The sequence below is a fragment of the Rhea pennata genome, chromosome 26 (genome assembly GCF_028389875.1).
Source record: "Rhea pennata isolate bPtePen1 chromosome 26, bPtePen1.pri, whole genome shotgun sequence".
Classification (NCBI taxonomy): Eukaryota; Metazoa; Chordata; class Aves; order Rheiformes; family Rheidae; genus Rhea; species Rhea pennata.
In genome coordinates, this window is record NC_084688.1 from 335,818 (window position 1) to 363,673 (window position 27,856).

The following is a 27,856-nucleotide window of genomic DNA, read 5'->3' on the forward strand; positions in this document are numbered from 1 at the left end:
TGAGCAGGAGCCCCTTGGCGGCGCTGCTCCCGGGGTGCACGAGCAAGCGCTGAGGTGCCCGCCTCCCCAGGAGGTGCTAGAAGGGGCCCGGTGTGCAGCGATGGCTGCTCGCCCAAGCGCTTTGCTGTCTAGTGCGGCATGGGGGAGAGCCGCAGCTCCGCGTGGGAGCCATGTCCCACACGGGGAGGTTTTCTCAGTCCCTCGCCCCTGCAGAGAACAAAGTCACAATTCCCGGGCTCCCGTGAGTGCTTGCCAGGGGCTCCTGGCCTCGCGATGGGAGCAGCTTACGGCAGACGAGGCTGGGAGCCGAACCAGCAGAACGGGCCTCAGCCGGGCTGCTCCAGCGGTGCCCAGCTGGGCACGGCCTCTGCCAGTGCCCCTGCACCGGGACGGGCACCGGGGCCGCCCGCCGCCGCCCCCCGGGCCGCCCGCCGCGGCTCCACGCTCCGAGTTTTCCCCACTCCGCTCCCCTCCCGCGGCCGCGCCCCGCTCCGGGTTTTCCCCGCCCCCGCCCGCCCTGCTCCCCTCCCGCGGCCGCGCCCCGCTCCGGGTTTTCCCCGCCCCCGGCCGCCGCCCCGCTCCCCTCCCGCGGCCGCGCCCCGCTCCGGGCTGTCGCCGTCCGCCGCCGCCGCCGCTCCCGCTCCGCGCCGCCATGTCCGCCCCGCCGCCCCCCACCGAGCCGGCCTCGGCCCCCGCCGCCGCCGCCCCCGCCGAGCCGGCCACGGCCCCCGCCACGGCCCCCGGCCCTGAGCCGCCGGCGGGCGGCGGGGACGCGGCGGCGGCCGAGCACCGCGCCCTGGTGCTGACGGGCTTCGGCGGCTACGAGAAGGTGAAGGTGCAGGCGCGGCGCGGCGGCGGCCCGCGGCCCGGCGAGCTCTCGGTGCGCGTCCGCGCCTGCGGCCTCAACTTCGCCGACCTGCTGGCGCGGCAGGGGCTGTACGAGCGGCAGCCGCCGCCGCCCTCCTGCCCCGGGATGGAGTGCGCCGGCACCGTGTGCGCCCTGGGCGACGGCGTCCGCGGCCGGCAGGTGAGGGGGAGCCGCGGGGGGCCCGGTGGGGCGAAGGGGGTCCGCTGGCCCGGGGGGTCGTGCCAGGGTGTTAGGACGCGCTTTGGGGTGCAGCTGCCAGACGGAGTCTCCCCAACCCCTTTCGTCAAAGGCAGGACGGTGCCGGTGCCCCCCCCGGGGAAAACACCTGGGCCCGTCGGAGGTCCGAGGGCAGCCATGAGCCCCGCCGGGTCCCCTCCCACCGCGCAGCCTGCCGACGTCCCTTGGCTGGCGCCTGAGAGTGGATTTCAGGGATGCTTCGGCCTTCACGTTTGCAGCTTAGATCATGGAGCTTTGCCTGGAGTTGGGCCTGCTTTTTCCAGGACGGATTCTGTTGATTTAAGTACTGCCCCAAGGCTCTTGCCTGCTGGCAGACTGCTCTTTGCAGGGCAGCAGAAATGCTTTAAGTCGTTTGGACTCGTGCTGCCAGCTTAGGCTGGGGCTGGGCACAGCGCTGTGCCTCTGCCTTGCTGGGACCCTGCCTGGGGACAGGGCAGCTGGGCAGTGCGTCGGCTGCAAGCCTGAGCCGCAGGAGCCTGCAGTCCCTCCGGAGCATCTGGCACGTGACCAGGTCCGTAGCGAAGTGCCATGCCGCAATTCGTCTGACGAGCGGCGTGCAGGCTGTGGGCACCCGTCCAGACCCCGGAGCGGCACAGGTGCTGGGAGCTGCCCGCAGGGTACACTGCCTCTGTGCCTGCTTCTGGCATACAGAGGGCAAGGGTGCAATGACTCTTCTGCAAGCCTGAAGCTCCTTTCAGACCAACCTGTGGCTTCTTTGGTTTTAGGTCGGTGATAGGGTGATGGTACTGGCTAGGTCAGGGCTCTGGCAAGAAGTCGTGAATGTGCCAGCTAATCAGACCTGGTTGATGCCCGAGGGAATGAGCTTCGAGGAAGGAGCTGCTTTTCCTGTCAACTACATTACTGCCTACATGATCCTCTTTGACTTTGGAAACCTGAGACCCAACCAGAGTGTCCTCATCCACATGGCTGCAGGTAAATAGTTGTCAGCCCATGCTGCAACTCTTGGCCTCAATACACAGCTTCTTAATGGAGGGGGGGGGGGGCATAAGGCCATGAAGCAATTGCAATAGTGCTGGACTGACAAAATATCATCTGCCAGAGACGTAGATGTCACTTTGACACAGACACTGGCAAGTCCCCTGGAAACTACTACGCAGTTGAACTGGTCTTATTGCCTCCGAAGCCCTGGCAGAGGTGTAAGGGACTAACTCCATTTTACAGAAGCCTGAATTGGTCTTCCCTGGCATGATTTGCAAGTTTTAGTCTGCCTAAGACAAAGCCTTTATTCCATGCCCTACTGGAATTGCAAGATTGGTACAAGCAGGGATAACTTATGTGTCCAGAGGCTTTCCAGCTGCTCTTAATTCCGTCTTTGTTTCTAAAACTTTCTCTCGGCTTATTTTCAGGTGGTGTAGGAACTGCTGCTATTCAGCTGTGCAAGACAATAGAAAATGTCACCATTTTTGGCACAGCATCTGCCTCCAAGCATGATGCACTCAGGGAGAGTGGCGTTGCTCACCCCATTGACTACAGAACGATGGATTATGTAGAAGAGGTCCGGAAAATCTCTCCCAAAGGTACTGTATGTGGAGGATTTCTACAAGTGTCTTGCATTTCCTTAAAATACAAAGAAATGTTTAGTTATTTTCAATTCTCTCTAGGTGTTGACATTGTCATGGACCCTCTGGGAGGATCTGATACATCCAAAGCTTTTCACCTCTTGAAGCCAATGGGCAAACTCATAACTTACGGTGAGTGTGAGAGCTGTCTGCTCAGCAGTGTGTCCAAAGCCTGAGCTCCTGTTTATGAGGGACCATGTGATAGCAGAGTGGGTGTGATCTGCATGGGAATGCTCTGTATTGCTCCGAGCTTGGTCACAAGGCTATGAGGGAGTGTCACAGTTGCTTGATGCTCTCTTAGAGTTCAGTTATTTCATCAAGGTTTTTAAGATGTTCCACCTGGGTGGGGCTCTGAGAGGAGTGAGATTTGTGCCTTATCCTGAGAGCTCTGGTCATAGACTGCAGTGCTCTGCCCACACATGAGTAGATTGCTTGTCGAGTGTGGATAAGTGCCTGCAGGGGAAGCTGGAATGTCCTTCTGGAGGAACACTGGCACAGCTGCTTTGTCTCGGCTGGCTTAATGTAGAGCACTAATAGAAACTGGCTTTTTTTATTAAGGGGTGTGTGGGTGATGATGTTTGAAGCTACTGAATACTTATCTCTCCATTGCCTAGCCCTGAAACACTGTGATTTTTGTCCCTGTAGACAAAGCAGTCATACAGCCCCCAGTGGGATTCCAGACACTTGCATCAGAGTGTCGCCTCTGTTGTTCCAGCAGTTAACCGTTGCAGCATGCAGCTTCTCTTGGGAAGCTTGGCTGCGGCAGAGGGGAGTTCTGTCCTGCCAGTGTGGCTAATTGTGACATGTGACCCTCTCTTGCCTCTGCCAGTGCATCAGTCTAGCTGTTCTGCTACTGCTCTCCTGGGGAGGGGGGAGTTCTTTATTTTTTCAGTACTTGGGTGCTGATACTCCACAGTCTGCACACCTTGTGGCCAGAGCAGGTCCATGCTTTCACTGAGGATTGATTGGGCAGATCCTGATATGGTCCAGTTCTCACAGCTGCTCTACTGTTTGAGCAGCTGTTACGCTGGGTATTGTCTGACCCATTACATGAGATGCTTGCTGCCTTTTGTGTTGTTCTGACTCCAACTTATTTGTGGCTTGTTTTCTTTTTAGGAGTGTCAAACCTGGTTACTGGGCAGAAGAAGAACCTCATGGCTATGGCTAAAACCTGGTGGAACCAGTTCAGCATCAATGCCTTGCAGCTCCTACACCATAATAAGGCTGTGTGTGGCTATGACCTTGGAAACTTGGATCAAGAGAATGAGCTTCTTGGAGGTGTTATAGCCAAGCTGATTAACCTGTACAACCAAGGCAAGATCAAGCCCAAGATAGACTCTGTATGGCCCTTTGAACAGGTGAGTCTGAGCTAATGTACAGGCTGCCAGCGACCAGAAAGTAGTTTTCTCTGCACAGTAAATTCTGGCTCAAGATGAGCACCTCATTCATGGGGGCTGAAATGTTGCAAGCTGCTAACAAGCAGCTGTTCTCGGCTATTCAGCACCCTCCTCCTTTTAAGGTTTAAGGGGAAGGAAAGTGGCCAGGGTCTTCTGCTCCAATGCACAGAGCTGGACAGTGCCAGACAGCGTCCCTGTGGAATAGAGCAGGTGCTTGGCTGTGTTTTATGGGCAGCAGCAGCCCGTGAAGCGATAGGGCTATACATCAGGCTGGAGACTGCCCTGAGTCTGTATGCTGTACTTACGCAGACACCTGGGAACGTTGCTGCTGCCCTTTCATAGACAGAAGAGAGCCCAGACAGTGAAGCAGAATGAGGGTGTTGAAAGGGAAGCTGCAGCTTTTTTAGCAGATCTGATGTAGCTTGATGCTACTGCATCACTGTGTCCAAGTCAGTTGCTTCCCTTGAAATCTTTTTCTGGGTTATGGGCTATTGCAGGGGAGCGAAGGACTCGGTAATGATCCATTGTTATTACTGACTTGCAACCTAATCTGAGGCAAATGTTTAAGGAAAACTGTGTTGATCCCAAGCCTGGCCCAGGTGCTGTTTTGCTTAAAAACCTGTAAATGTTTTGTTCTAGGATTGTGTAGGTGGTAGGAGTGTTCTCCTTCTGGCTGTTGGCTGTGTCTCTGCAGTGTTTCCCTCTGTGTGTCACTAGAGCTTCTTTTCCACACCTCTGCTGTCTTGTTCAGTGTGTACAGTAGAGCATCCTTTCTGTGGTATACGTGAATTCTTGAGGAGTTTTCTGTCAGCAGTCTCGGGTAGCTGACCAGCTTTGTCCAAAATGCATCTGTGTGGATGTGCTCAGATGTCTGGCACTTACTTGGACTGCTGGGAAAGTCACCTCGTGGATCCTTTCAGACTAATGTGGGTGGACCAAAGGAGCCCAGGAAGGGTGTGACTGCACTGCATGGTGGATGTGGTTGTCATGGGATTCCTGTTTTTTCTAGGTGGTAGATGCCATGAGGCAGATGCAAGAGAAGAAGAATGTTGGGAAGGTCATCCTAGTTCCTGAAGTACCAAAGGAAGAATCCAAGAAAGAAGAGAACTAATAAGGAGAGAGATCTGTGCAGATTGTGAATTCATGGTTTAATTCCCTGATCTCTTTGGGACCTGGAAATGGACAGATCAATAGCTTTCACCTTCATCAATACAGGAGCATCGTGGTTAAAGTTCAGATGAGGTTTGCATGCTCTTGTCATGACTGGCCCTTTGCCAGATATGCCTCTTGCCCTAGCTTTATGTTTTGGAGCCTGTTTATTTCACATACTTTTCTAATCACTTGTTTCTCTACTGAAATTCCAAGCTAATCTTATTTTCCTCTGGCAGTGCAACTGAAGCTTCCAGACAGCTAGTAATTAGCAACTGCCTAGACTATAGCTGTAAAATGGAAGTGTAAAATATTACAGCAGCTGCCGAGTATCTCCACAGAAACTGAGCCCCTGTAGTAGCACTTGCCCTGTCAACTTTGAGAAGCATGTTCAGCAAAGAATGGGCCAAACTGTGTAAGCTTCTTAAGTAGCCAGAGAAAATGTGTCTGGCCTAGTCTTATTCTAGCACTGGCTACTCTGCAATTTACAGTTATTGCTCTTTCCCTTCTACTTTCACAGGCCTCTAATACCAGTGTGATAGTAACAGGTCATCTTGTCCTTGCCTTGTAAATAATCAGCTTGGCATTTTGGAGTCTGTAGCGTATTGCACTCTTAATTTGCAGTCACTTCCCTTTGCAATCAGCAAATGACTTGAGAGGCTGGTCTGCTTTGTGTCTAAATACTGAATAATTATTTCAGTTAGCTACTGTGATCTTGTCCGTTTTCTGATCCCAAATTATAAAGTGAGGCCAAACTGTCTGATTTTAGAGACCATAAGGACTCAACTGTGTCTCAGAAATGACTCGAACAATTGGTGTTGGCTCTGTGCTTTATTAATGTTGGGCTTCACGTTGATATTGTTAAGGCTAAACTTCACCCTCATGTTTGTATTTCCAAGGGCTGCAGTGTGGAATCAGATGACAGCAAGACAGGGATGAGCAGCTGTAAAGGCTTGCTTTGTGCCATGCCCTGGGCACTGGGGAGAGAGAAGATGATGTGGTTTGGGAAGCAACTGGCAAGAACCAATTCTGCAAACCTGCTTTGCAGAAAATTCAGGGCTAGCTTAGGATTCCATGACAGTCATTCAGTGAAGCTATCATTGAGTTGCAAATACAGATGGCAAACTGTCTAGTTCTATGTCAAGCCTCTTGGCCTGGGCATCTTGAGAAGTTTCAATCGTGCTTTCCATTTTCTTCTAACTTTCTCTTTAGAAAATCTTCAGACCATCTCATGTGTTGTGGTTTGGTGCTGCAGTAGGATTTTCCTCTTCTTGCCCTTAAAATTGCCAATTTTGGCACTCTTAGGCTCTCTTACAGCACCAAGGCCTTAGAAACCACCTGGGGTGTTCCTCCCAGACTAGAACTTCATTTCTCCTCCTCTTCTTTTTTCCATGCACTTGGAAATGTCATTGTGCAGGGGGCTAAACCTAAATCTGTAAGCACTTAAGGTCATGGGTGGTGCCCCTCCTTCCTGTTGTACTCTTTTTTTTTGCCTTTTTTTTTTTTCAACCCTGGGTGACTGCATTGCAGTATGCGCTTGCTTTAGCAGTTTGAGACTTTGTCATGGATTGTAGGTGCTGCAGGGTTTTAGGCTTCATTTTGGATTTGAAAAGGTAAATGTGAGGGCACCGAGGAGAGCTGCCCATTGTGGAAGAGCTTGGACTCCAGGAGCAATGCTTGCTGCTAGGAGTGCTGCTCAACCAAACTCTAGGACGGAAAGGGTGTGCTTGGCTAGGGCCCTGCATGTGAAGCCTTGCACTGCTCAAGAACAGTAAAACACTGCCATGAGGGTTTTTCTCTGCAAGTAGCAAGAGAATACGGCTTCTTCCTCTGTCAGCTATATCCTCTACAGGAGAAATAAATGGTGCTCCTCCCATCTATCAGTGCAGCTTGTATTTCAGGTGCTAGCAGTCCCTAGTTTTGCTACCTATTAAAGATACATAGACATGGACTTCTGTGCACTTGCTCTGATTAACTTTTAAATATTAAAACAGCCCCATAATCTAGGACCTTGGAAAAGGGCTGGTGCGCAGTCACAGATCCGTATCTTTCCATTTCTTGTACTTGTTATGTGAACTTCATAAACATGTGAAATTCATATCACAACTCAACCTTTTCTGAATCTAAAATCTTGCTGCTTCTGCTCTCAACCTTCCTCTATCCTGCTAATTTAGATGAAATGAAACAGTGTCTAATGCTGCTTTACCATGTCTAACAACAGAACGACTGTCTAAATTGATGAGATGGAAAGTCTGGACCTGTTCCTCTGTGAAACCTGACTTCACCTTGATGAAAGCGCAGCATGCTCAAATGGCACACAGCACTGCAAATCTTCAGATTCTGCAAATGTGTAAAGGGGGAACTATCCAATTGTGTTTTACAGTAACATCTTTTTCTGCTTTACTCTCAACCAAGTGCATGCCTAGTGCCTTACTTGGATGGCCTTAGATTAGGCAGCACAGCAAGGCTTAAGGCTTAAGATGGACATGCTAGTCCATCTTAATATAGAGTGAAGGAAGAAAGTGGGAATCTTGAAACTGCTTGTAGGACACCTGACATATGCTGCCTTATGATACACCACAGAAAACAGTATCTCAGTGCCTTCTCTGCATGCTTGTAATGACTGGGAAGTCACCAGAGCCTTTCCCGTTCAGGCCTTTCAAATTACTGCCAAAAACCTTTTGTGATTCTTGCTAGCTCTGTTTTGTGAACACTGGTGATGTAATTTGACTTTCCTTGAATGCGACACCCCTCTTTACGTGTACTGCAGACTTTCCAGGGCTGTCTTGGATGTTCTGTGCTCCTGAATCCAGAAGAGTTGTATTGTAAAGCAACTGTCTCCCCCATAATGACTGTTTGGCTCAGAATCCCTCTTCAAGTGAGGCATTACCTGCTGCCTGTGCCTTGGCTCTCTAGAAACAGTCAGGGCTCCCAGCTCTCCTAGAGTAGCTGCTAGTATATTTTCTATCTACAAATTTCTGAAACCCTTTCCAGCCTATGAGTTCTGAGCAATTACTATAGTCTTCAGTTACTGAATTTGACTATTTGTTTGGTCCCTCAGTAGCAACAATGCTTTCTACAGAAAGGCTAGGATTAATTAGTGAGGCAGTGAAGAACAAGGTTTTAGTGCTCTCTGTTTTCTTCTTATAATAGTCTTTTTTATGGACAAACATTTTTATGGGCCAATAAGTATGAAACCTATGTCAAACAACTTAGTGTCTTAACTCATTAAAGTTAACCAGCAGGTTGTGTATCAAGGACCAAAGCAAAAAAATAGTATTAAAAAAAAAATCATTCCATTCCAGATGTTGCTTAACTGTTTAGGGCAAACTCATACTATCAGGAAAACAGGAGATTCCTGTGCTTAAGCTGTGCATGCTGTTCCAGATATCAGAAGTGCAGTTTAATGTTTATTCTACTGATTGTCTGAACCACAGGCTGTGCCATGAGTAGAAGAGGCCAGGTGAAAAGCATGAGTAATGAGTTCCTGAGCTGAGAAACAAAGGCTTCCTTCACCCTGCCCCTCTGCCACTTGCTCTGCTGTGTAGGCACTGCATTGGGTGTATGTGCTTATGTTACTAAAGACAGGGGTAACTGTTCAAATGCCACTCCACTGTCATTACTGTAGTTGCCTTTTTGGACTGATAGTTTTGGCAGTTCTGGTCTTAGACAAAATGCAACTCTTTTGCTATCACCAGGCAGCTTTAGTCAAGTTTTTGATTCTGATTTCTCTCAAGCTCATTTGTGTTGCATGCTAACTGTAGAAGAGAAAGGGAAGCAGCCTCTGCTTGCAGAGAGGAGCACAACCACTACTAAAATCTGTACCATTAACAAAGATTGAAGATACTTGGGGGGGGGGGGCAAGAGTTTAGCTGTATATTTCATTTCAGAATACCTGTGTTATATGAGAATTGTGTGACCACTGACAAGTAAGAAGTGTTGTGGGAATCAGGCTTTAATCAGTGCAGGATCCTGGCCCGCTAACAGCTGCTACTATAGGTGTAAAACCACTGTTGTTGCCAAATGAAGTCTCTGCTGTTCTAAGCCCTGGTGATGGCAAAGTGTGACTGGCAAGTAGTATGCAAGTGTGATGTAAAATGCATTAGACTCTGAGCCTCTTACAACATATGGTCTGGTCTGTACAGTCTGAGTCATGCTGATTTGCAGATCTGTGTTACGAGTGACACATCCTTACAGACACTTGGAAAAATCTTTGTTTAAAAAATATTATTCCGCTTTGCGCGTGTAACCAAGTTGGACAGAAAGCAAGTGTGCCAATGCTGTTTACATGACTATAATGTGTAATGCTCCTCTGTCTAATGTTACCATATGCCTTATGTGTTTCAAATGTTAATTAAAAGCATAACAAAATACTCAGTGGCATGCTGCTCAATCTCCTGCCAGAGCAGAACCCTCTGCCCCCAGCTCAGCCTCTAGAGCACTTCTGTTGCTTCTGCAGGCAGGCAGGGAGTGGACACATTCAGTTTATCAATGTTAATAGCTCTTCCAGGGTGAGAAGATGCCTCTGCTCTCAAGGACAAATGTTAATTGTTGCCTCAAGTGTTGCATCCATCTTGTAACACTCTGTTCTGCAGGACAGCTATAGCCATTTTTTGTTTGCAAAGCCTGTTGCTGGCCTCTGCACTTTAATCTGTATCTAGATGTCTCTATAGCTAGGCTAGGTTGAAATAGGTGCCTGGAGTGACCATAAGACAAAGGATGAGCAACCACTGTTAGAAATGGGGGAATAAAGCTTGTTTATTTGCATTTCTTCATGTTGAGACAGTCCATGTCTGCATATCCTCATGGGAGGCAGCTGTCTAAGGAGCTGAAACCTGTTAATGTTCCCTCCACGAGAACGTAAGGCTTCCTGCTGTCCCCAGCACAGGTGCTGGGGAGGAGCTGTAGCTCAGGGCTGTCTACTTGAGGAATGAAATGTCTAAGTTAACAGCTGAAACTAATGACAGCTCTGCTTTGACACAGGCTCTAGAGGTGGCTGGTGCCTGTATTAGCCAGAGGGGGAGCAGAATTGCAGAAGGTGGGGCTAGGCCACAAGCAGGCTCCTGCCTAGATTTGAGTTATTGGCTCCCTGTTGAAAGCCACATGAGGCTCAACCTGGAGCCAGTGTTGAAACCAGCTCCTGCTTAACCAGCTAGTGAAGACATGCTTTCAGTAGGAGCAGGAGTGAAGCTCAGATTCAAGCTGGGAGTTGGGGGGGGAGGGCTGGAGGAGCTGCTATCACTAATGTACAGATTTCTGGCTACTGTGGAGGATGCAAAGAACTCTGGAGAAAACACGGCTTTTCCCTGAGCTGTCAGCTTTGAGCTGCAGGTAATGCAGCTGGGAAGGAAGGGGAAGCGAGGGAATGGGATGTGGCTGCTCAGACAGGGGGGTCTTATGCGATGCCCAGTTTCTTCAGGACTGTGCAAACCTCATGGAGATACTGGGAATCTGGATAGCCATTCCTGTGGGGACAGAGAGGGAAGCAGTGTGAATGCTGGTGAAGGTACCAAAATCATTGGGGCAGAGGGGACAGTTTACTTTAGCCCTATCCTTGTAATGGGTGAGAATGGAAGTCCTATTCCCTGGAGCTACAAGCAGCAGCTAAACGTAGCTGTTTGCACTGCCACAGCTGGCACCTGGAGCTGGCTGCAGGGAGCTGTCACAATAGAAGCTAGGAAAAAGAGCTGCAAGTGAACAGGGCCCACAATTCTTGCGGGGGCAGGGGGTTAGAAACATGGGACAGCTAAGGGCTTTAGCTGGAGCGTGCCGGTGCTGATCTGCCACACTGCAGCTGCCCTATGAGATGGAGCAAAGGAAGGCACCAACTCTGCCATGTGGGAGTCTGGAAAAGCCCCAGATCCTAGGGATGTCTGTTTTTGCTCCTGTCATTCCTAAGAAATACCTGAAGGCTTTGATTTAGTTGACCCATACCTGGCCTTGCCTCCATGCAAAGAGGTTTTGTGTGGGATATGGCCCCATGTCACTTTTTCCTCTCCACTGAAGGACTTGATCTGGAATGTCAGTCCTTGCTCAAATGCTTTCTTCAGCAGCACTGCTGTCTTCTGCCCTTCCCTGTTGTCAGGCAGGTAGGCATGGAAAATTCCCCCTTTGTAAGGGCTTCCTGGGCAGGGGTCACCAACCTTGTAATGAGAAGAAAACATTTTAAACAACCTGAGTGTGGACCCTCAAATCCAGCTTCTGAGATTCTGTGGCTGGGTACCTACCCCTTGCACACCATCAGGGATGTTGTAGACAATCTGAAGTGTTAGGTCTCGATAGTAACCAGGCAGGCTTTGCGCCAGGGAGGAGAGTCTGAACGTCCCTGAGAGCTTGTGGCCTGGGGTAAGAGAGGTGGAGCAGCAGCAAGCTGGCTGGGTACTGTCTGCAGCAAAACATGTCCTGCACAAGGCATGGCCACAGGGTGCCTGACATGTCACACACAAGTCCTGGCAGGCATCACACTGATTCAGAGGGGTAGTGCAGGTTTCCTGTCCAAGGCTGGGACCTCTGGTCTGCAGAGATGAGAGGTCAAGCTCCTCTTCCACATTGGTCCTGCCAGTTGGGAGTAGGGCCCTTTCCTGGGCCCTTTCCTGGCCCCTTGGCTCTGCTGCAGGTGACTGCTCTGCTGAAGTCTGGTGCAGCTCAGGGGTGGTAGTCCTATAGAGCCAGGTGGGCAAGGAGTGAGGAGCACTGTCTGCTGCAGGAACCGGTGACCACATATGTCCCATCTCCTCCTTGTGGCCTCTTCTGCTCTTGTGTCTTGCAAACTGGAATCTGTCTGGCAAAACCTGCTTTAGCCGTGCAATGTCAGGCTCCTCCATAGACGGCTTTGTCTTTGGCTGTTCTTGGGGCTCCCTCAGGCCAGCAGAACTTTGGTTATCCACTCCAGTAGGACTGAGAAGGCTGCTTCCTCCCAGCATAGGGCTGGGAGCTCTCATTTCCTCAGCCCCTTGCAGCTGGAAACCCTTGAGCTCAACTGAGTGGGTTGCTTTATCATTAATGTCCAGTTGCTGCAGGCCCATCTGTAGGAACTCCAGGCTTTCAGGAAGGTCTGCACCCATCATGGCATCCTGGCTTCTGCTTGGTTGGATGGCACTTGGTGGCTCTGCACGCACAGCTCTTGCTGGTCCTGGTGACACGGAGGAACCCTTCAGGGCATGCAGTCTCCTGGAAGAAAACATCTGGAAAGCCTCAGTCACTCCTGACAGCATCTCCTTGGGGCAGGCAAGATATAGCTTGTACTTGTCTTTGCTTAGTCCAACCTTGATGGAACTTCCTTGCAAGAGGCTGCACAGTTCACTCAGGGCATTGTCATCTGGCCCATCTACAGCAAGCTCTGAGTAACTCATACTCTGACACACAAGGTCAGGACACTTTCGCACAAGAGCTTCCACCTTCCATTTAGCCTTGCAAAGCTTGTTCCTGTCCTCTGCCTGCAACGTCAGCACAGTGCTGTCTCCAGCATGATGCTCTGAGATCTGCACACCTCCATCCCTGCACAGTTCATCAATAGCAGAGCAGCAAACACCTTTCAGGTAAGACCACTGCAGAGAGTCCAGGTTCATTTCTTCACTCACCCTACTGCCGCCACTGATGGTCCTGACAGTGTCTCGAGGCTTCTTGCTTTCCTTTGACTTTGGCACAGAGAAGCTATTGGAGCGTCGCAGTGAGGCCTTAGATTCAGAGGATTTAGAGTCCAACGTGGAAGAGGTCCTTGTTGTGTCAAAGAGATTCAGCGACTGAAAGGTATCAGACATGCTACTGAGGGGTTGGTGCTTGATGGGACTTAAGCCTTTAGAGTCTCCAGAATGCTGCAAAATGCTGTTTTCTTTGCCTGTAGAGGGAGATCGGCTCTTGGATCTCATAAGCACAGCACTGCCTTTGACATGGTCCCATTCTTTGGAGTCCTTCTGCTGAGCCCCTGCTGCTGAGCTCAAAACCACATCTGTTGCAGTGACATGAGGCTGCTCTTGCGGGCTCAGTGCTGTTGGGTCACTTGGACTGATGACATCTGTCTCTGATAAGTGCTTTCCAGAAAGCTGTGCTTGGCCCACCAGTGGAGAGTCCTGGTTCAGCAAAAGCCATGGGCTGGCCTGAGATCTGTTAGCTTTTGGAGTGCTGAAGTTGGCAGCTAGCTTGGGCTCGCCTTTCAGCTCCAACCTTCCTGGGCTCAGCCCAGAGGGTGAGATGTCCATTGGACTTTTGGGCTTGTGCAGAGCAGCCTCTGTGGTGTGGGAGGTCGCCGGCTGTGACGGCCGGGAGCTGCCTAGCTTGCTGACTGTGTGCGCTGTCCTTCTTCTGGTTCTGAGATCTCGAAGATACTGCTTGGCCTGGGAAACATCAACCAGATTTCCAATAAGATAAAGCTGCCTCTCATCCTCATGGCAGAGCAGCTGGGGATACAGTTTCTGCAGCTCACATGACAAAACCCTCTGTGTCTGGTTGTTCTCATCCAGTCCTCTCTTGTCAATCTTCTCCTTGCGCAGGCTCACTTCTAACTGCTGGTAGAGCTGCTGCAGGGCCAGGCGGGCATGTCCCAAGGTATCCATGTTCCCAGATGCACCTGCAGATGGTTGGAGGTACAGTATGACGATGCCATCGCTGCTAATGTCCACCGCATCCACATGATGCTGGCGTAGCACACGATGATACTCGGGCGCACAGAACCTCTGCATGTACAAGTAAATATCTGAGTCCATCACTAGGGAAAAGTCTTCCAGCTGCTCCATGGCTTCTACATCCACTGGACCCTGATATGATGGGACTTCAGCTGCCTTTTCACACACCTGGTCCCTGTTTGGCAGTTTCACTGTCTTTGGTGCTGATTCAACAGAGATAGGCACTTGCTGGTGGTCATGGATCCTGGTGCCTTGGGCGGCATGGCTGGATCCCGGCAGGAGAAGCTCTCCGACTGGTTGGCTCTTGATGTTCAGGCTGCACAGCAGATCTCTGCTGAAGGCCTGCAGCTCAGTGAATGGCCCCTTGACTATGCAGTGTGTGTGCTTGGAGTCAAAGTTGATCTGCACATTGCTGTAGCTTTTATGCAAGTTCCTCAGGAAGGTTTTGCCAGCAGGAAGCTTCCCATAGTCAACTATCATGTAAACATGTATGAAGATCTACAGAAATAGGACAAAGGGGTGAGAAAGCAAGGACCAACAACTGGCCCCCAAGGCACAGAGGTTGTAAGTGCACCTGACACAGTTCCTGCATTATTTTGCCAGAAGAGATGACATGACCTGCCACCTCCATCTCCCAGCAATCAGCTTTTCAGATTAGGTGGGAGCATAACGTAGGCAGTACAGAAAGCGCCAGTCAGCTTTTGGACCTTCTACCCAAAATGCACAGAGATGCAGCCCCACTTGCACATGCTGCAAGCAGTGCAAACAGCCCCAAACCAAGAAATCCACTATTCTGGCTCCAATACAATCCCTTCAGCATCTGATATGCAGTTGCCTTCTCACTCTCCCCATCCTCCAGCTGTAGTCCTTCAAGCAATCTGGTACCACAGGCCTGGGGAAAGGTCCTCAGTGCCAGGTTGGCTAACTGCCCCACCTGTGCTTTCAGCACACAGACCTGAAGACATGAGACATGGCTCCTGCCTACACTCCTGAAATCAGAGGGAGACACAAGAACTCTTCAGTGCCTCTTGGGCACTAGCATGTCTCCTAACTTCTCCTGCAAGGGAGAGAGCGCGCAAAAATACACGCTTTGCCTGTTGGCTAATAGCACAGCAGAGGTGTTAACAGAATTCCCCCATGGGCGACCAGATGGATGGGGGGAAGTGCTTCCCACTGGTCTTATTATTGCCCCTTGCTTTGGCAGGCACAAATACCAGACAGCCGCGTGCAAACCTGCTGGGCTGTCCCTCTGTTACTAGCACAGTAAAATAAATTAATTCCTCATTTGAATAACAATGAATTCGCTTCAGATCTCATTAGGCCGGGAGGCAGGCGCGCGGCGTCCCGTCCCGCGGCGCAGGCTCCCGGCTACCTCGTCAGGGCTCAGCTCCGGGGCGTGCGCGGTGACTTCCAGCAGGTAGCTCTTCCCTGCGACAGACAGGACGTGCTCCCGGGCCTCCAGCACCCGCCGGGCCACTGCGCGGGGGGAAAGCGGGGCGGTCAGCGCGCGGCGCCGAGGGGCCGCCGCGGGGCCGCCGCGCCCAGCCGCCCGCGCCCGGCCGCCCGCGCCTCACCTGCCGCCTCCTCGAAGGTGACGAGGGCGCGGGCCGGGGCGCCGGGCAGCACCCGCACCTCGGCGATCTCCCCGCCGCCGTGGCGGGCGCGCAGGAAGTGGATCGTGAGCTTGTCGGCCACGCGGTCGGGCGGCAGGTCGGCGGGGAGGCCGCCCACGCGCACCGTGCGGCCCGGCATGCCGCCGGGGCCGCGCGGGGGGGCGAGCCGGGCCGGGCCGGGCCGGGCCGGGCCGGGCCGGGCCCGAGGAGGCCGCCGGGCGCTCCCGCCGCGGCGCGGCAGCCCCCGGGGCCCCGGCGCCCCTCCCCGGGGCCGGGCCCGCCCCCGCCGTCTGCCCCGCGGCCCTGCTCGGCCCCGGCCCCGCCGCCGCCGCCGCCCCGCTCCGCTCCGGCCCCGCCGCGGAAACGAAAGCGAAACCGGTGCCGCCCTCGCGGCCCCGCGCCGGCTCGGCTCGGCTCGGCTCGGCTCACATATCGTGACGGCTCGGTCTGGCACGGCTCGGCTCGGCTCGGCTCAGCGGCCCGGCAGAGGCCCCGCTGGCGTAGCCGAGCAAGGCCCGGGCGCGGTGGGGCCCGGGCGCGGTGGGGCCCGGGCGGTGCCCACGGCCCCCGCAGCCCCTCGCCCGCGCGGGGCCGGCTCCGCCCACGCTCGCACGGTCCCGGTCCCGGTCCCCGGCCCCGCTCGCGGGGAGTCCCGGCCCCGCGCAGCACCCCGGTCCCTGCCCGCCCCGTGCAGCAGTGACGCCAAGCTGCCCTGCGAGAGCTTTATTCCTCCCTGGCCCAGGGGCCAGCAAGCGCAGCCGGTGGCAGCCCAGGCGGCGGTGGCGAGGGCTAGCCCCTGTCTTCCTCGAACACGGCCATGGCCTGTCGCCCCTCCGGGACATAGCTGAGGACATCCACCTCTCCCCCGCCGCGGCTGCCCTTCTGGAAGTGGATCTCCAGAGCATCCTTCATGAGCTCTTCATCCAGCACATCCGGGATCCCCGAGAGAAGAACGGTCCTGGCGCAGCGGGACGGCCGGAGCTGGCAGGGGCAGAGGAGGGGAGCTGCACGAGGCCTTGCACCATGCGCACAAAGCATACTCAGAAGTTCCCTCTCTGAGGGCATTTTCAGGACAGGGTTTGGCAGCTACTCCGCTGTCAGGAAGCGCAGGGCTGAGGCCACCAGTAGCCTCCAGCTTGCTGCTGATGGGCCAGAAAGACCTTCGGGAGCCCCCAGCTCTTGCTGGGCACACTCTGAGCTGGCAGGGTGCTGTTTTGCTCCAGGGCTTTTGTCCTTACCTGCAGGCCAGTGATGTCTCCACGCATGTAGGGCGATATTTTGATTTCATATTTTGCTTTCTTGAGAGGGAACTGGATGCGTCCTCTAGCTATTAGCTGCTCCGCCACTGCAGGAGGATAGGAAAGCCCTGAACAGCCCCAGCTACTGCTGAGCACCAGCACAGGTTAAGTTCCTGGCACAAACCCTGACACCGGCCCCAGCTTGCTCTCCTGTGCCTGTCCCCATCCCCCAAAATGTGCAGCCCCCAGAGCTGGCTGGGTCCCCCCAGCTAGTGGTCCAGTGCGCCCCACGCACCTCCATGCTGCACGAAGCTCATCACCACCTGGCTGGCATTTTCCAGGAAGTCCAGGCTCTCCACCTCACCGCCCCCATTCTTCGACTTGCTGAAGAAGAGCTCCAGCTTGTCCAGCAGCATTTCCTCGGGGATGCCCAGGCTGGGCAGGCCGGACACCAGAATCTGCCGGGAGCTCTGGCTCAGACTGATCTGCAAGGCAGGCACGGGCCAGTCAGCATGCTGGCTGGGGGTGCATGCCAGCTGGGGCGGTGTGGGGCCATACCTCCAGGGAGGAGGGCAGCAGTAGCTCCACCGGCTCTGCCTGCACTCGCATTCGGCACCTGTCTGGCTCCTCCCCATGGCTCAGCTCCACAACATGTTCCTTCAGCTCCATGATCCTCTGGGCCACTGCAACCCAGGGAAGCCCCACAGTGCCCAGATCAGTGAACAGCAGGACAGGACATGGGGCAGATAAAGCATTGGAGAGAGACATAGCGATGTGATGGGCCTTGGTGCTCCCCTGGGGCCAGGTGAGCAGCGAGGCCAGCCCAGGAGGGGCACAGGGCAGGCCCCACAGACCTAGACACCTGCCACTGGCAGTGCCGCTCTCCGGCTCTTACCCTCTGGCTTCTCAAAGGTGATGAGGGCTGAGCCACCCGGCAGTGGGTAGCAGATCTTTGGCACGAGTGTCAGCGTGCTCACGTCCTCCTTGTCCATCACCTGGCCCTTGAAGACCATTTTCCTCTCAGGCAGGGAAGGCAGCAGCTAGGGCAGAATACACAGTGCTTGGAGGTGACCTGACCCTGCACAGGGCCTGTCCTTACCAAGGCATGGTTGAAACAAGCTCATAGCTCAAAAGCAGCAGTTGGAGACCCTTAGCAGAGGCTCTCCTAGGATCTGGCAGTGCCCATGGCAAAGCCAACTGGCACTTTGATCACAAAGCCAACTGGCACTTTGATCCCACCTGCTTGTAGAAGCTGGGCCTGTCATCCCCATGCCCAGCTGCGGTCAGCTATGGCCCTGCTAGCCACCATGCTCAGCCAAGCTGCCTCCCCCTTGAGAGCAACCACAAGTGGCCATGTGTGAGGAGTCAGGTGCCCCCCCACCCCAAAATTACTGTTGCTAGATCCTCTGCAAGGCCCCTCCTCTTCACTTCTTCTAGTCTCTTTTCCAGCATCTGCTTCTCCTGCCTCAGTCTGCTGTTCTCCTCCTTTGCTGAACAGATGCTCTCCTAGAAGGAAAGACATGATGAGCACTAAAGGAACCATCAGGAGGGAAGCAAGGGGGTTTGGCATTACTCCTGATTGAAGCAGACCACTGCTCTTTGACATGTCCCCCCCAACCTGTACATCCCTTACTGTTGCTCTGGACTGCTGCAGCCCTGCCACTGCTCCTTGGTCCTGACCACGGCCATTCCTCCTACCCACCACACTGTGGTCCCATTGCTCAGCACAAGCTTGTTGTGATGGTCTGTGAGACCTCCACATGGTCCAGAACAGTTATCTCAGAGCAGTAGAGTGACTGATGCAGCCAGGCCATCCCCTATCACTTTCGCAAGCCCCAGACAACTCCTCTGACCACTGACCTGGCGGGATGCCAAGTGGACCCCGCTCAGAGATATTTGTTGCTCAAGATATTTATGAAGGCATTCTCCCTCCTTCCACAGCTCTCGTGTCCTCTGGTCTACAGTTTCCTTGGCTATTTGCAGCTCCACACAGTCTTGCTCCAGCACACTGCAAAGCTCCTGAGAAGTAACATCAGACACTGCATGATCCTCCCCAGCTCCAACCCCAGCCCACACTGCTCGGTTGGGAAGAAGGCAGGCTGCTCCCCCTGTGGCATCCCAGGCTCCAGGACAGGTAACCATGGACATACACCCCATCACCACCTCTAGCTCATACAGAAGCAGAGCAGATAGCTCATAGTCCAAGGGAAAACAAAAACCCCAGAAACTGTCAGAGTCCAGATGCAGAGGCTTTGCAAGGAGGTAGGATAACATGTGAAAAGCCACCACCAAGAAGATGAGAATACTCTGCTTGCCACATTCACTGGGTCAGGACAGCTACCTCTACTATAGGAGGAGATGAGAGGGAGGTTTCAGAGCTGATGCTGAGGATAGCAAAGTGTTGGAAGAGGCTCAAGTGGCGTGGCAGCTCCGATCTTGGAAAGGGGAGGGCACAAAGGCTTTGCACCTAGGCCTGGGCTTACCTTGCAACGCTGAATCTCCTGCTGGATTTGCTCAGGGGTCATCTCCAGGAGGCTGTTCTCCTCTTCTACAGGTGTGGACAGCTGGACGAAGGAGTCCTGAGGGCCGAGAGGGGTTAGTGGCCCTGTCCTAACACCCGTTGCTCCCCAGGACGGTATGTCTGTGCGGTGCTGCAGCCTTCCCACTCACGGCCTCCAGGGGCTTGCCCTACCTCAAGGGCATCCTCATCCTGCCCCACCGCCCCCAGCGGCTCGCAGGCTGCGCAGCGAGCTTCAGCTACCTCCTCCGGGTCCATTTCTGCAGCGCCTGGACCCGAGGAAGGAAAACGCTGGCGTCAGCCCGCGGCACCACTGGCACCCACAACCCCGGGGCGCGCCCGGCCGCCCCCGTGCTGCTCCCCACGCCTTCCCGACCCACCCGCCGGCCTGGGACACGCCACTGCCCCCCGCACACTCACCCCCCCGGCGCGGCCGCCTCGCGGCTGTTTCGCTTTCGCTTCCGCCACGGCTCCACCCCCGGCCCCACCGCCCTGGTGCCGCCCGCCGCTGCCGGGACCCGCGAGCACCGCCCGGGCCAGGCGCGGTGCCGCTGCCGCTCCCCGCACTCCACATCCTGCAGCGCAGCGCAGCTTTGGCCAAACCACCCCCTCGGGTCCGTCACGTCCCTTCCCTGCTGCCCCGAGCACACAGGCCTGGCCCCTGCTCCCACAAGGAGCAGCAGCAGCAGCCGCCCAGCTGGGTACTTGGACCTGGCACAGCTGCCGCTTAGCGGACACAGAGCGTTCACAGAGGTAACAACAAGTTAACAGCCCCCACGCACTGCCCCCCTCTTTCCCAGAGAGACAGAAGCAGCAGGAATTAACATCTCCAACCAACTATTCAACTTCAATCTCACACCTCCCTTCTCCCCCCAGGCTTAACCAAGGAGAGATTTTTTTAAAATAGTTACAGGAGTAAAAATAGCAGTAAGAGTAAAATCACCATACTTCAGCCCCAGAAAGGGCACACAATTGTCTCTTACTCCTCTGCAAAGCAGTGAAAACCTTAGGACAGGCCCATGGAGACATGTTCACTCCTTTCAGGTCATATAATGTTCCATGAAATTCTTTTAAACCTGCCTGAATAACAATTGCTTTGCAGCTACTTGAAGGAAACAAAGTCTTTATCACCAGGAAAAATGTCTAGTGATGTTTTTTTATACAAGCAATAAAATGGTTTTTAGTATTTATTAATGCAGCCTTGATACAAGTTTAGAATCGTAGCTTCTGGAAGAACCACTTATTCTTGCCGGTCTTGTATCTGAAAAAGAGGAGTATGAGCATTAGAGGACTCTGTACCAACAGGCAAAAAGGAACAGCACAGAACACTAACTGATCTGTCCCTATCCTCCCAACATAGGCATAACTCAGTGATCCGATTACCTAGAAATAATTCACTTTGTCTCTTTATCCCATTTGCCAGTTAAACTACTGGTGAAAGGCCCAGTGGCAGGTAACAGCAGCTTCCAGATTTTCTCACTAAGCCTTCACATGAAGGACACTCGAACTACAGGAGTTGCCACACCAAGAAATAAGACAAACATAGTACAGTTTCATACGCATTTTATTAGGAGCACACTCATCAGAAGCTGTATTAAAAGCAGCCTATGTTTACAGGCAGAGATGCCCAGCGCATATGCATTTTAAAACATGCAGCTCCCTGCACAGAGCACTCCTGGGCTGGCAGCAGCAGAGCCCTGCTCTTTGCTGGGCTTGCTCATCTCCTTCCACTGAAGGAGTTTTGATACCGACTACCGAAAAGCAAAGATGCTACCCAAAAACACTTCTGAGCAAAGCGTCAGAGCTGTCTCATCACACTAAATCAAGTGACAGACACCCAATGAATTCAAGGCAGTAACACGCGAAGAGATCACCTAGCACCTGAACAGTAGTCTCATGAGACTGCCACACAGGCATAGACACCTACACAAGTGCACTGCTCTTACAGAGCATCCCAATCTCAGTGAAACGCACAGTCTTTCAGCCCACAGAATTTAGCTTCTTGAGCTGTCAGTTGTGTAAACAAGCACAGCACACAAAGAAGTCAGACACCCAACCAAAAACATACTCAGGGAAGCTGGGGCAGAAATGTCCACCTGGGACTCAACCAGAATCATGAGTCCTAAAGGAAAGGATGAGCATTGCTGGCATTGAAAAGACAAGCTGACAACTCACCTCTCCTCAAATTTCACTTTAGCTTCACGCCTTGCTTTGCGCTTTAGTGCAGGGTCCCTGAACACGTCCTTGTTAACAACTGTTTTGTCCAGAGGAATATCAACAGAATACCTGGAAAAGAGAAAGCAAGTTGCAAATAGTTGAGGCATCTGATGTAGGAACAAGAACACAATGAACATACTAAGCCTGTCACATGCATGTCCTAATACCAGATCAAGAAACTATAGCATTTCAAAATTTCTCATGTCAGGAAAGCACCAGACCACTAAAACATCCAGAAATATTTAGTTTGGTATAAAAAAAGGAAACAGCTGCATTCTTGACAATACAAGTAAGAGCCTTGTATTTTGTACTTAGAAGCCCATAACAGCAAAAACTGCAAAGGGAAAGAAAAAAGCAAGCTTACTGGCTCATGACAGCTGTGTTACAACTGTCAAGTTCTCACAACTGTTTCAACAGCTCATCCTCAAGGTTCCATGATCAAGTTAACAGAAAGTACGCGTGCCCGCAGTTAAAGCTGGAAGTATTAACCACTTGAGAAGTTCATGAATGCTTCACTCCGGTTTTGCACTCTCTCAAGTCTACCACCAGTGAACAAGACCATGCTTTGCAGAATGTGTGCCCCACATTCACTTATTAGATACTGGCACCAGCAGCTCAGGTGCTGGCCCTGCTGGCAGCTCTTCCAGGAGGGCCCTCACCTGGTGGGCATCAGGTGGTTATAGTTGTACACTTTCACGAACGACTTGATCTTGGACCTCTTGGCGATCTTCTTCTTGCCCATGGCAGCAGTCACCTTGCGCGGGTAGCGGTCGATGCCGGCCACCAGCGCGTGGCTGTAGGGCCGGTCCGAGGTGCCGTCGTCGATGTTCTACAACATAGCGCAATGGTCACAGGCCAACGCTGAGCCAGGGGCCGCCCCGGGCCGCCCAGTCCGCACTCACCTTCACGATGACGGCCTTGCGCCCCGAGTAGCGCCCGGCCAGCACCAGCACCACCTTCCCCGGCTTCATGAACTTCCCCATCTCTGCGGAGACAGCACGCCACAGTCAGGGCCCGGCCCGGCCCACCGCGCGCCCCTCGACCGCCCCCGGTCCGCCGCTCCCCCCGATGGCGGCGGATGCGCCGCCGCCGCCGCCACTCACCGCAGCTCCGCCGCCGATGGCGCCCAGGCAGGAAAAGGAAGCACCTTCCGCTTCGGCGACCTTTCACCTCGCTCCTGACGTCACTTCCGCTTCCGTGACGGAGCGACAGCGCGGTGCCGCGCGCGTCCCCGCCGCCCGCGCCCCGCCGCCCCCATCGCCGGGACCGGGGCCGGGACCGGGACCGAGCGGCGCAGCAGAACCCGGGTTTGGGACAACAGCCCTGCCCCGCAGCCCGGCTGCCGAGGCGCGTGGCGCACTCCACGCGGCAAGCGAGCAGCTTTCTCCATTTCATTCCGATTTCGCGGCAGCCATACAGTTCGCCCCGGCAGAAGGCGCTGCGGGTACGCGGCAGCACAAAGTCTGTCAGTACCACCAGGAATTGCACGTAAATTAAAATCCTGAAACCGATTATCAATATTACAAAGCCAAGTGAGCTAGCACACTTGCAGCACCAAAGGCTAACACAAATTAAAACATAGTAACTGAGAAGGATTTGTCCCACACATACATTGGCTAAAGCAACTAATACACCTGCTGTAAAACACCAGGCTACTGGTACCGTAATGTTCACACAAAAAATTCAGAAAGGAGCTCTGGGATTCTTGCACAAAGCAACCTGAACGTCAGTCCCATCGCCTGGCAGCCTGAAGAACATCACTATTTCTGCGGACTTCTGGAGCCACTAGTTTAGGAGGTGCACATTCACAGGCACTTGTGGCTCAGCAGAGTTTGCCCCCAGTTTTCTTGTACATTTATGTTGGGAAAAGCAAGTCACTTACCCCCAGGCAAACCATCAAGCCTAAGCAGCCAGCACGCTGTTGCCAGGCATCCATCCATCAGGTTGCCTTACTCTCCCTGTGAGAGGTGTCTCACAGTAGCATCACAATATTTAAGAAATGATCATGCAAATACAGCACAGGAGCTAGCTGCAGTGTATTCTGAGGGACCTTCTCCCTTGGACAAGCTTCTGGTACATTCCAGGCAGCCAGCCTAATACGTTAAACGTTTAGTGGCATCTGCTCATCAGTGAAGCAATTTTGCTATTCAGAGCTGCAGAAACAGGACAAGGTGAGGTGCTGTGCAGTCCCCAACCTCCAGCATTTTTGCATTAGCAGCCTTGTAAAACACAGATTTCCAGCATCAAGACACTGTAAGATTACCCAAAAAGCAAATATCAATTTCAAAGAGCCAAATCTTTAAAAAAAACAAACAAACAAACAAACAAACAAACAAAGACAGGCTTCTTGAGCTCAGCAGCTGTCTACTTAAGGAAAGTGGATGATCTACAATAATTAAAAAAAAAAAAAATCAAAAAGCATCTTTGATGTTTTTCAGCTGCCGGACAGCCAGGTCAACCGGGAGGCTGAACTTAAAGTTGCTTAGGCGACTGAGGATGTTGAGTGCACTCTCAAAGCCCGTGTTTGCCATGTAGCTCCATGGCTGATAGTGAGATTGTACCAGAGCTCCAGATTTGCAGATCAAATTTATCCAGGAGACCAACCGCTGCTCATTTAACGCCATGCACACTAGGGCCTTCAGTTCAGAATCTGCACTGCGCTTGAAGGGATCGTGCTCACTGAGGACCGTGTGAATGGCTGTCAGCAGGCTCTGTTTGGGGGTAACAGCAACTCCTCCCATCACAGGCAAGGCAAAGGACTGGGAGAGCTTACGAGCTGGGGATTCCACAAAGGCCTGTCCGTTCTTAGCATTGTAATACTTCACAAAGAGTTCCCAGGGGTGCATGGTCTGTGGTGATGATGTGAATGCAGGAATTAAGCATGCAATGGGTGCCAACACTAGGCTCATTCCTTGAGAGGAGGCATAGAGCCCGTGAGCCATCAGGTCTCGTAAAGCAATGGTCAGCTCTTTCCGCACAGCTAGAGTCAGCTCATCTCTCCCTCCTAAGGGAATATCCTGTATATTGGAATAACTAATAACATGATCTTCCCGCCGGTGTTTCATTGCTAGCTGCCTCACTCGGTCTACAGACAACTCCAGTTTCTTAATTAAGGGAGAATAGTCCTTGTTGGCTTGGTCCTTCTGCCAGAGAGTTTGAGGAATCTGACCAGTAGCACAACCGAACTGACTAACAGCAAATATCTGTAGCACAGCAAGCATACGACGCATGAGGTGCAGGCCCGTTTCTCGCATCTTTCTGGCATCTTCTGGATTCACTGATTAAGTTAGAAAAGAGGAAAAGAAAGCATTCATTAGGGAGTCAGCTTATCTCTGCTCTCTCATTCACACAAAAGGAGTATAAGCGTCTGTTCCTCCTCTACCAGAGATTCTGCTTCTCCGTAGGAGTTTCTGGAAGTAGAACTAATGCTGCCTTTTCCAGAAAGGCCAACCAGAAAACAAAGTACAAAACACAACCCATTCTCAACAATCAGGTCTGTCTTAAATCCTACAACAGGATTTCCAGTGAGCACATAAAATCAAATCAAAGCTTTTGCTGAAGGAGACCACTGGCTACTTTCAAGAAGCTCCTTGTCTCAGCAGGCTAATATCCTCTTTTTACCCCCGAGACCATTACTAAATTAAGAACGGCCATATGGGGGTAAGACCTGAAGTCCATTTAGCCCAGCATTCCATCTCTGACTAGAGACAGAGGCCTAACACTATAAAAGGTAAAGTTATAGTAGCATTTCGTCTAGTACATTCTGCTAGCTCAATTTCATATGATAGGTAGACAAGTCTCAAATATAGAGAACACCGGATCTATCTAGCTCATGATGTCTACTCCCACAGCCAAGAGGAGCATTACAATTTAGGCCAAAAGTGTGTGCAAGACAAGGCTGCTCCACCTGTCTGCATTTTGTGCTAATTATTGGATGTCCCTTCTACTCCAGATCTCAGCTGAGGACCAATCCTACCCGTGTGCCACACATATTCAGGTTCAGTGAGAACTCTAATGACCCCATGTAACAAGGGGAAAGGACGCGGACACAGACCTTCTGTCAGGGAGATTAGGAAAAAGCAGAAGCTGACAGCCAGGAGAAAAGCAAAGCAATCTAAAGTGACTAGGTGCCAGTTCATGCTAGCTGAACAGCAAATGAATGGCAGGAGGAACAGCACCAAGAGTTAAGAGCCAAGCAGGGCCCACCTCTATTTCCAGAAGATCTTGTATTTGATTTGTAGGAGCCACTGCCATCTTTTCTGCCTGAACATTCACAGTGTCCATCTTCCACCTTACCAGAGCTCCCAACTTCATCTAGAAGAAGAAGTCCACACTATTATTTCATACTGCTGTGAATTTAGGCTGCATATCCCAAGTATTAAGGTCAATATTCCCTTAAACCTCTCCACGTGTTGTTGGTCAGTCTGAAGTTCTCTCACTATCATTTTAGAGATCTGTACTTCCCCATGACCCAGAAAAACCTTCCTACATCCTGACATCTGTGACCTCCCACCTCATAACTATGTTGGGGAATTACAAAACAATCTCATCTGCTTGTTTAATATAACTCAGCACTGACCCTGAATGAAGTTGATGAACATTTCAAGATCCCTTATTTGTGTCTTGAGTTGTTCCACCAGCTGCTCCTTCACCCTGGCTGGATTAACAATTTGTGCTATGGCAGCATCCACACGCTGTCGCAGCTCCTCTGGAGAGAGTGTTGCAATATCTTCATTCAAGTCCATGTCCAGCTTCTTTATTAATTCATCTATAATCATCTGCAAAACACTACAGTAAGCAGCACAATCTCATCGTGTGGTCCATGAGCTCCAAAATGCTCCTTTATCCATTCATATTTTGGAAACAAGCCAACTTTTGTTGCACATAGAAATTTGTGACAGATGATGTGGGTCAGGTTTATGCATGCAGACTAACTATTGATACTGTATTACAGCTGTCAGTGACAAATAAAGACTAAACCCTACAGTCTATAAAAGGCTCATGAATGCTAAGAAAGGACTCCAGCAGAAGGACATAGGAGGCCTTACCCGCTGTCTTTCCATAACCACAGACTGTGGCAGAGAATCATAGCTGCCCTCTTGGTAAGCAAATGTTTCCAGGTCATCCAGCTGTGTCTTTAGCTGCAGGATCAGCTCTCTCTGCTTTTCCTTCTGGACCTCAATTCGCTCCTGCTTCTCTCGCTCACTCTAAAACAAAGTTTTTGGCAAATAAGAGTGAACATTTACCATCATAGCCAAGCCTTGAGAACAGAATCATAGTATAAGGACTGTTTGCTTCAGCTCATGCACTTGACTAGCAAACACTATTTGTTAATCCTGACAAAAAGATCAGCATATACATCAAGGCTCTAGAGGTACTAGTCACATCACGTCATCTTACAAGGCAAGAGTGTCTTTAGACCTCCTGCACCCTATGTCCATCCCACAAGGCTGAAATCCAGAAAGCACTGGCCTAAGTATCAAAACGATGGTCATGTTTCAAGGAGTTCCTGAGATACTATCTCTCAGAGTGAAGCTGTAACGCAGAGAGGTTTAAACACATGCCCCCAACAGTTGGCCCAAGCAGTCAGAGACCTGTACACGTATACAGTAGGACATCACACAGACCTGCCTCCAAGCCCTGCTCCGGGAGCACGCTGCCTGCCCTACCGCCCAGCGACTTCAGCACCGCCGTGGGGAGAAGCAACTGCAGTGAATTCTCTGTGCTTCAGCTGCCAGCCTGCCCCACCACACAGCACAGCCACGAACAGTATCACCACTACAGCAACGGGAACGTCAAGCAGGTCGAAAGCACTTACCAACCCCTGGCGGCGGAAAGCATGGGAGGGAAAGGTACCAAATTACGCTGCTGAAAACGCAACCGCGCTTTCTTTCACTTAAGTGAGCGCCACCGCTCTGCAGGTACCCCAGAGAGGCCGTGAGGGGCACGGCGCCCTCAGGCCTGGCAGCCCGCGGGCCGGAGGCGCCGGTGGCTGCCGCACTCACCGGGGCGTCGCCGAGGCCGTGCGCCAGCGGCGCGGGGCAGCCGCGGAAAGCAAAGTCCTCGAGGTCGCGGAGCAGGCGCTGCTGCTCGGCGGGCCCGGCCCGCACCACCTGCCGCAGCCGGAACTGCACCTGGGCGAAGTGCGAGGCCAGCGCCAGCAGCGCCCCGTGCAGCCGCCGCCGCTCCGCCCGCAGCCGCGGCAGCGACCGCGGCGACCCGCCCGCCGCCGCCTCCTCCGCTTCCTCCTCCTCCGCCTCCTCCTCCTCTGCCGCCGCCGACGCGGCGCCCACCGGCGCCCAGCGCTCCCCCGGGCCCAGAGGGCCGCCGTCCGCCTCCATGGCCGCCACTACTGCCGCCCCCGCACTGCCGCCATCTTGCCGCCGCGGCGCGGGGCGGGGCGCGGGGCGGGGCCACA

The 27,856-nt window shown here is 52.9% G+C and overlaps 5 protein-coding genes across 13 annotated transcripts; 1 reads left to right on the forward strand and 4 right to left on the reverse strand.

The window, feature by feature from the left end:
• The first annotated feature begins 652 nt into the window (after nt 1-652).
• Nucleotides 653-9,604, forward strand: VAT1 (vesicle amine transport 1). The gene is made up of 6 exons (XM_062595329.1): nt 653-1,027; nt 1,831-2,038; nt 2,473-2,643; nt 2,728-2,817; nt 3,802-4,043; nt 5,092-9,604. Exons 1-6 carry the CDS (start codon nt 653-655, stop codon nt 5,191-5,193), a joined length of 1,188 nt encoding a protein of 395 aa, XP_062451313.1. The 3' UTR covers nt 5,194-9,604.
• A 358-nt stretch (nt 9,605-9,962) lies between these two features.
• On the reverse strand, nt 9,963-15,604 carry LOC134151047 (uncharacterized). Its single transcript, XM_062595330.1, has 5 exons — nt 15,427-15,604; nt 15,225-15,328; nt 11,459-14,350; nt 11,166-11,374; nt 9,963-10,696 (listed from the first exon to the last, which is right to left on the reverse strand). The coding sequence occupies exons 1-5, from the start codon at nt 15,602-15,604 to the stop codon at nt 10,627-10,629; spliced, it is 3,453 nt and encodes a 1,150-aa protein (XP_062451314.1). The 3' UTR covers nt 9,963-10,626.
• Nucleotides 15,605-16,173: 569 nt separating this feature from the next.
• On the reverse strand, nt 16,174-20,302 carry IFI35 (interferon induced protein 35). 9 transcript variants are annotated; one of them, XM_062595561.1, is made up of 10 exons: nt 20,170-20,302; nt 19,396-19,490; nt 19,187-19,282; nt 18,564-18,722; nt 18,096-18,209; nt 17,599-17,743; nt 17,262-17,386; nt 16,999-17,188; nt 16,704-16,810; nt 16,174-16,446 (listed from the first exon to the last, which is right to left on the reverse strand). In XM_062595561.1, exons 2-10 carry the CDS (start codon nt 19,477-19,479, stop codon nt 16,255-16,257), a joined length of 1,212 nt encoding a protein of 403 aa, XP_062451545.1. In that variant the 5' UTR covers nt 19,480-19,490; nt 20,170-20,302; the 3' UTR covers nt 16,174-16,254. The 9 variants fall into 9 exon arrangements, with proteins under 9 accessions (XP_062451545.1, XP_062451547.1, XP_062451543.1 ...); XM_062595563.1 differs by having other exon boundaries at nt 16,999-17,161; nt 20,133-20,302; XM_062595559.1 differs by having other exon boundaries at nt 20,133-20,302.
• A 93-nt stretch (nt 20,303-20,395) lies between these two features.
• On the reverse strand, nt 20,396-22,646 carry RPL27 (ribosomal protein L27). Its single transcript, XM_062595568.1, has 5 exons — nt 22,542-22,646; nt 22,341-22,423; nt 22,098-22,267; nt 21,397-21,507; nt 20,396-20,482 (listed from the first exon to the last, which is right to left on the reverse strand). Exons 2-5 carry the CDS (start codon nt 22,419-22,421, stop codon nt 20,434-20,436), a joined length of 411 nt encoding a protein of 136 aa, XP_062451552.1. The 5' UTR covers nt 22,422-22,423; nt 22,542-22,646; the 3' UTR covers nt 20,396-20,433.
• An 804-nt stretch (nt 22,647-23,450) lies between these two features.
• RUNDC1 (RUN domain containing 1) lies at nt 23,451-27,816 on the reverse strand. The gene is made up of 5 exons (XM_062595558.1): nt 27,444-27,816; nt 26,487-26,645; nt 26,018-26,216; nt 25,645-25,752; nt 23,451-24,715 (listed from the first exon to the last, which is right to left on the reverse strand). Exons 1-5 carry the CDS (start codon nt 27,777-27,779, stop codon nt 23,850-23,852), a joined length of 1,668 nt encoding a protein of 555 aa, XP_062451542.1. The 5' UTR covers nt 27,780-27,816; the 3' UTR covers nt 23,451-23,849.
• Nucleotides 27,817-27,856: the final 40 nt, after the last annotated feature.

What these genes read in the sequence shown, in the direction of transcription:
- VAT1 (XM_062595329.1), top strand. Translation starts at nt 653, where the DNA reads ATGTCCGCCCCGCCGCCCCCCACCGAGCCGGCCTCGGCCCCCGCCGCC. An exon ending in GGGCAAACTCATAACTTACG is followed by an intron (nt 2,818 to 3,801) that starts GTGAGTGTGAGA and finishes TTTTCTTTTTAG; the next exon opens with GAGTGTCAAACCTGGTTACT. An exon ending in CTGTATGGCCCTTTGAACAG is followed by an intron (nt 4,044 to 5,091) that starts GTGAGTCTGAGC and finishes TGTTTTTTCTAG; the next exon opens with GTGGTAGATGCCATGAGGCA.
- LOC134151047 (XM_062595330.1), bottom strand. Translation starts at nt 15,604, where the DNA reads ATGCCGGGCCGCACGGTGCGCGTGGGCGGCCTCCCCGCCGACCTGCCG. An exon ending in TCCCTGATGGTGTGCAAGGG is followed by an intron (nt 11,375 to 11,458) that starts GTAGGTACCCAG and finishes TCTCATTACAAG; the next exon opens with GTTGGTGACCCCTGCCCAGG. An exon ending in TTGCATGGAGGCAAGGCCAG is followed by an intron (nt 10,697 to 11,165) that starts GTATGGGTCAAC and finishes CTGTCCCCACAG; the next exon opens with GAATGGCTATCCAGATTCCC.
- IFI35 (XM_062595561.1), bottom strand. Translation starts at nt 19,479, where the DNA reads ATGGACCCGGAGGAGGTAGCTGAAGCTCGCTGCGCAGCCTGCGAGCCG. An exon ending in TCCACTTGGCATCCCGCCAG is followed by an intron (nt 18,210 to 18,563) that starts GTCAGTGGTCAG and finishes CTTTCCTTCTAG; the next exon opens with GAGAGCATCTGTTCAGCAAA. An exon ending in TGCTGCCCTCCTCCCTGGAG is followed by an intron (nt 17,189 to 17,261) that starts GTATGGCCCCAC and finishes CCTGCCTTGCAG; the next exon opens with ATCAGTCTGAGCCAGAGCTC.
- RPL27 (XM_062595568.1), bottom strand. Translation starts at nt 22,421, where the DNA reads ATGGGGAAGTTCATGAAGCCGGGGAAGGTGGTGCTGGTGCTGGCCGGG. An exon ending in GCAAGGCCGTCATCGTGAAG is followed by an intron (nt 22,268 to 22,340) that starts GTGAGTGCGGAC and finishes GCTATGTTGTAG; the next exon opens with AACATCGACGACGGCACCTC. An exon ending in AACCACCTGATGCCCACCAG is followed by an intron (nt 21,508 to 22,097) that starts GTGAGGGCCCTC and finishes TCTCTTTTCCAG; the next exon opens with GTATTCTGTTGATATTCCTC.
- RUNDC1 (XM_062595558.1), bottom strand. Translation starts at nt 27,779, where the DNA reads ATGGAGGCGGACGGCGGCCCTCTGGGCCCGGGGGAGCGCTGGGCGCCG. An exon ending in ACGGCCTCGGCGACGCCCCG is followed by an intron (nt 26,646 to 27,443) that starts GTGAGTGCGGCA and finishes ACTTTGTTTTAG; the next exon opens with AGTGAGCGAGAGAAGCAGGA. An exon ending in AAGATCTTCTGGAAATAGAG is followed by an intron (nt 24,716 to 25,644) that starts GTGGGCCCTGCT and finishes TAACTTAATCAG; the next exon opens with TGAATCCAGAAGATGCCAGA.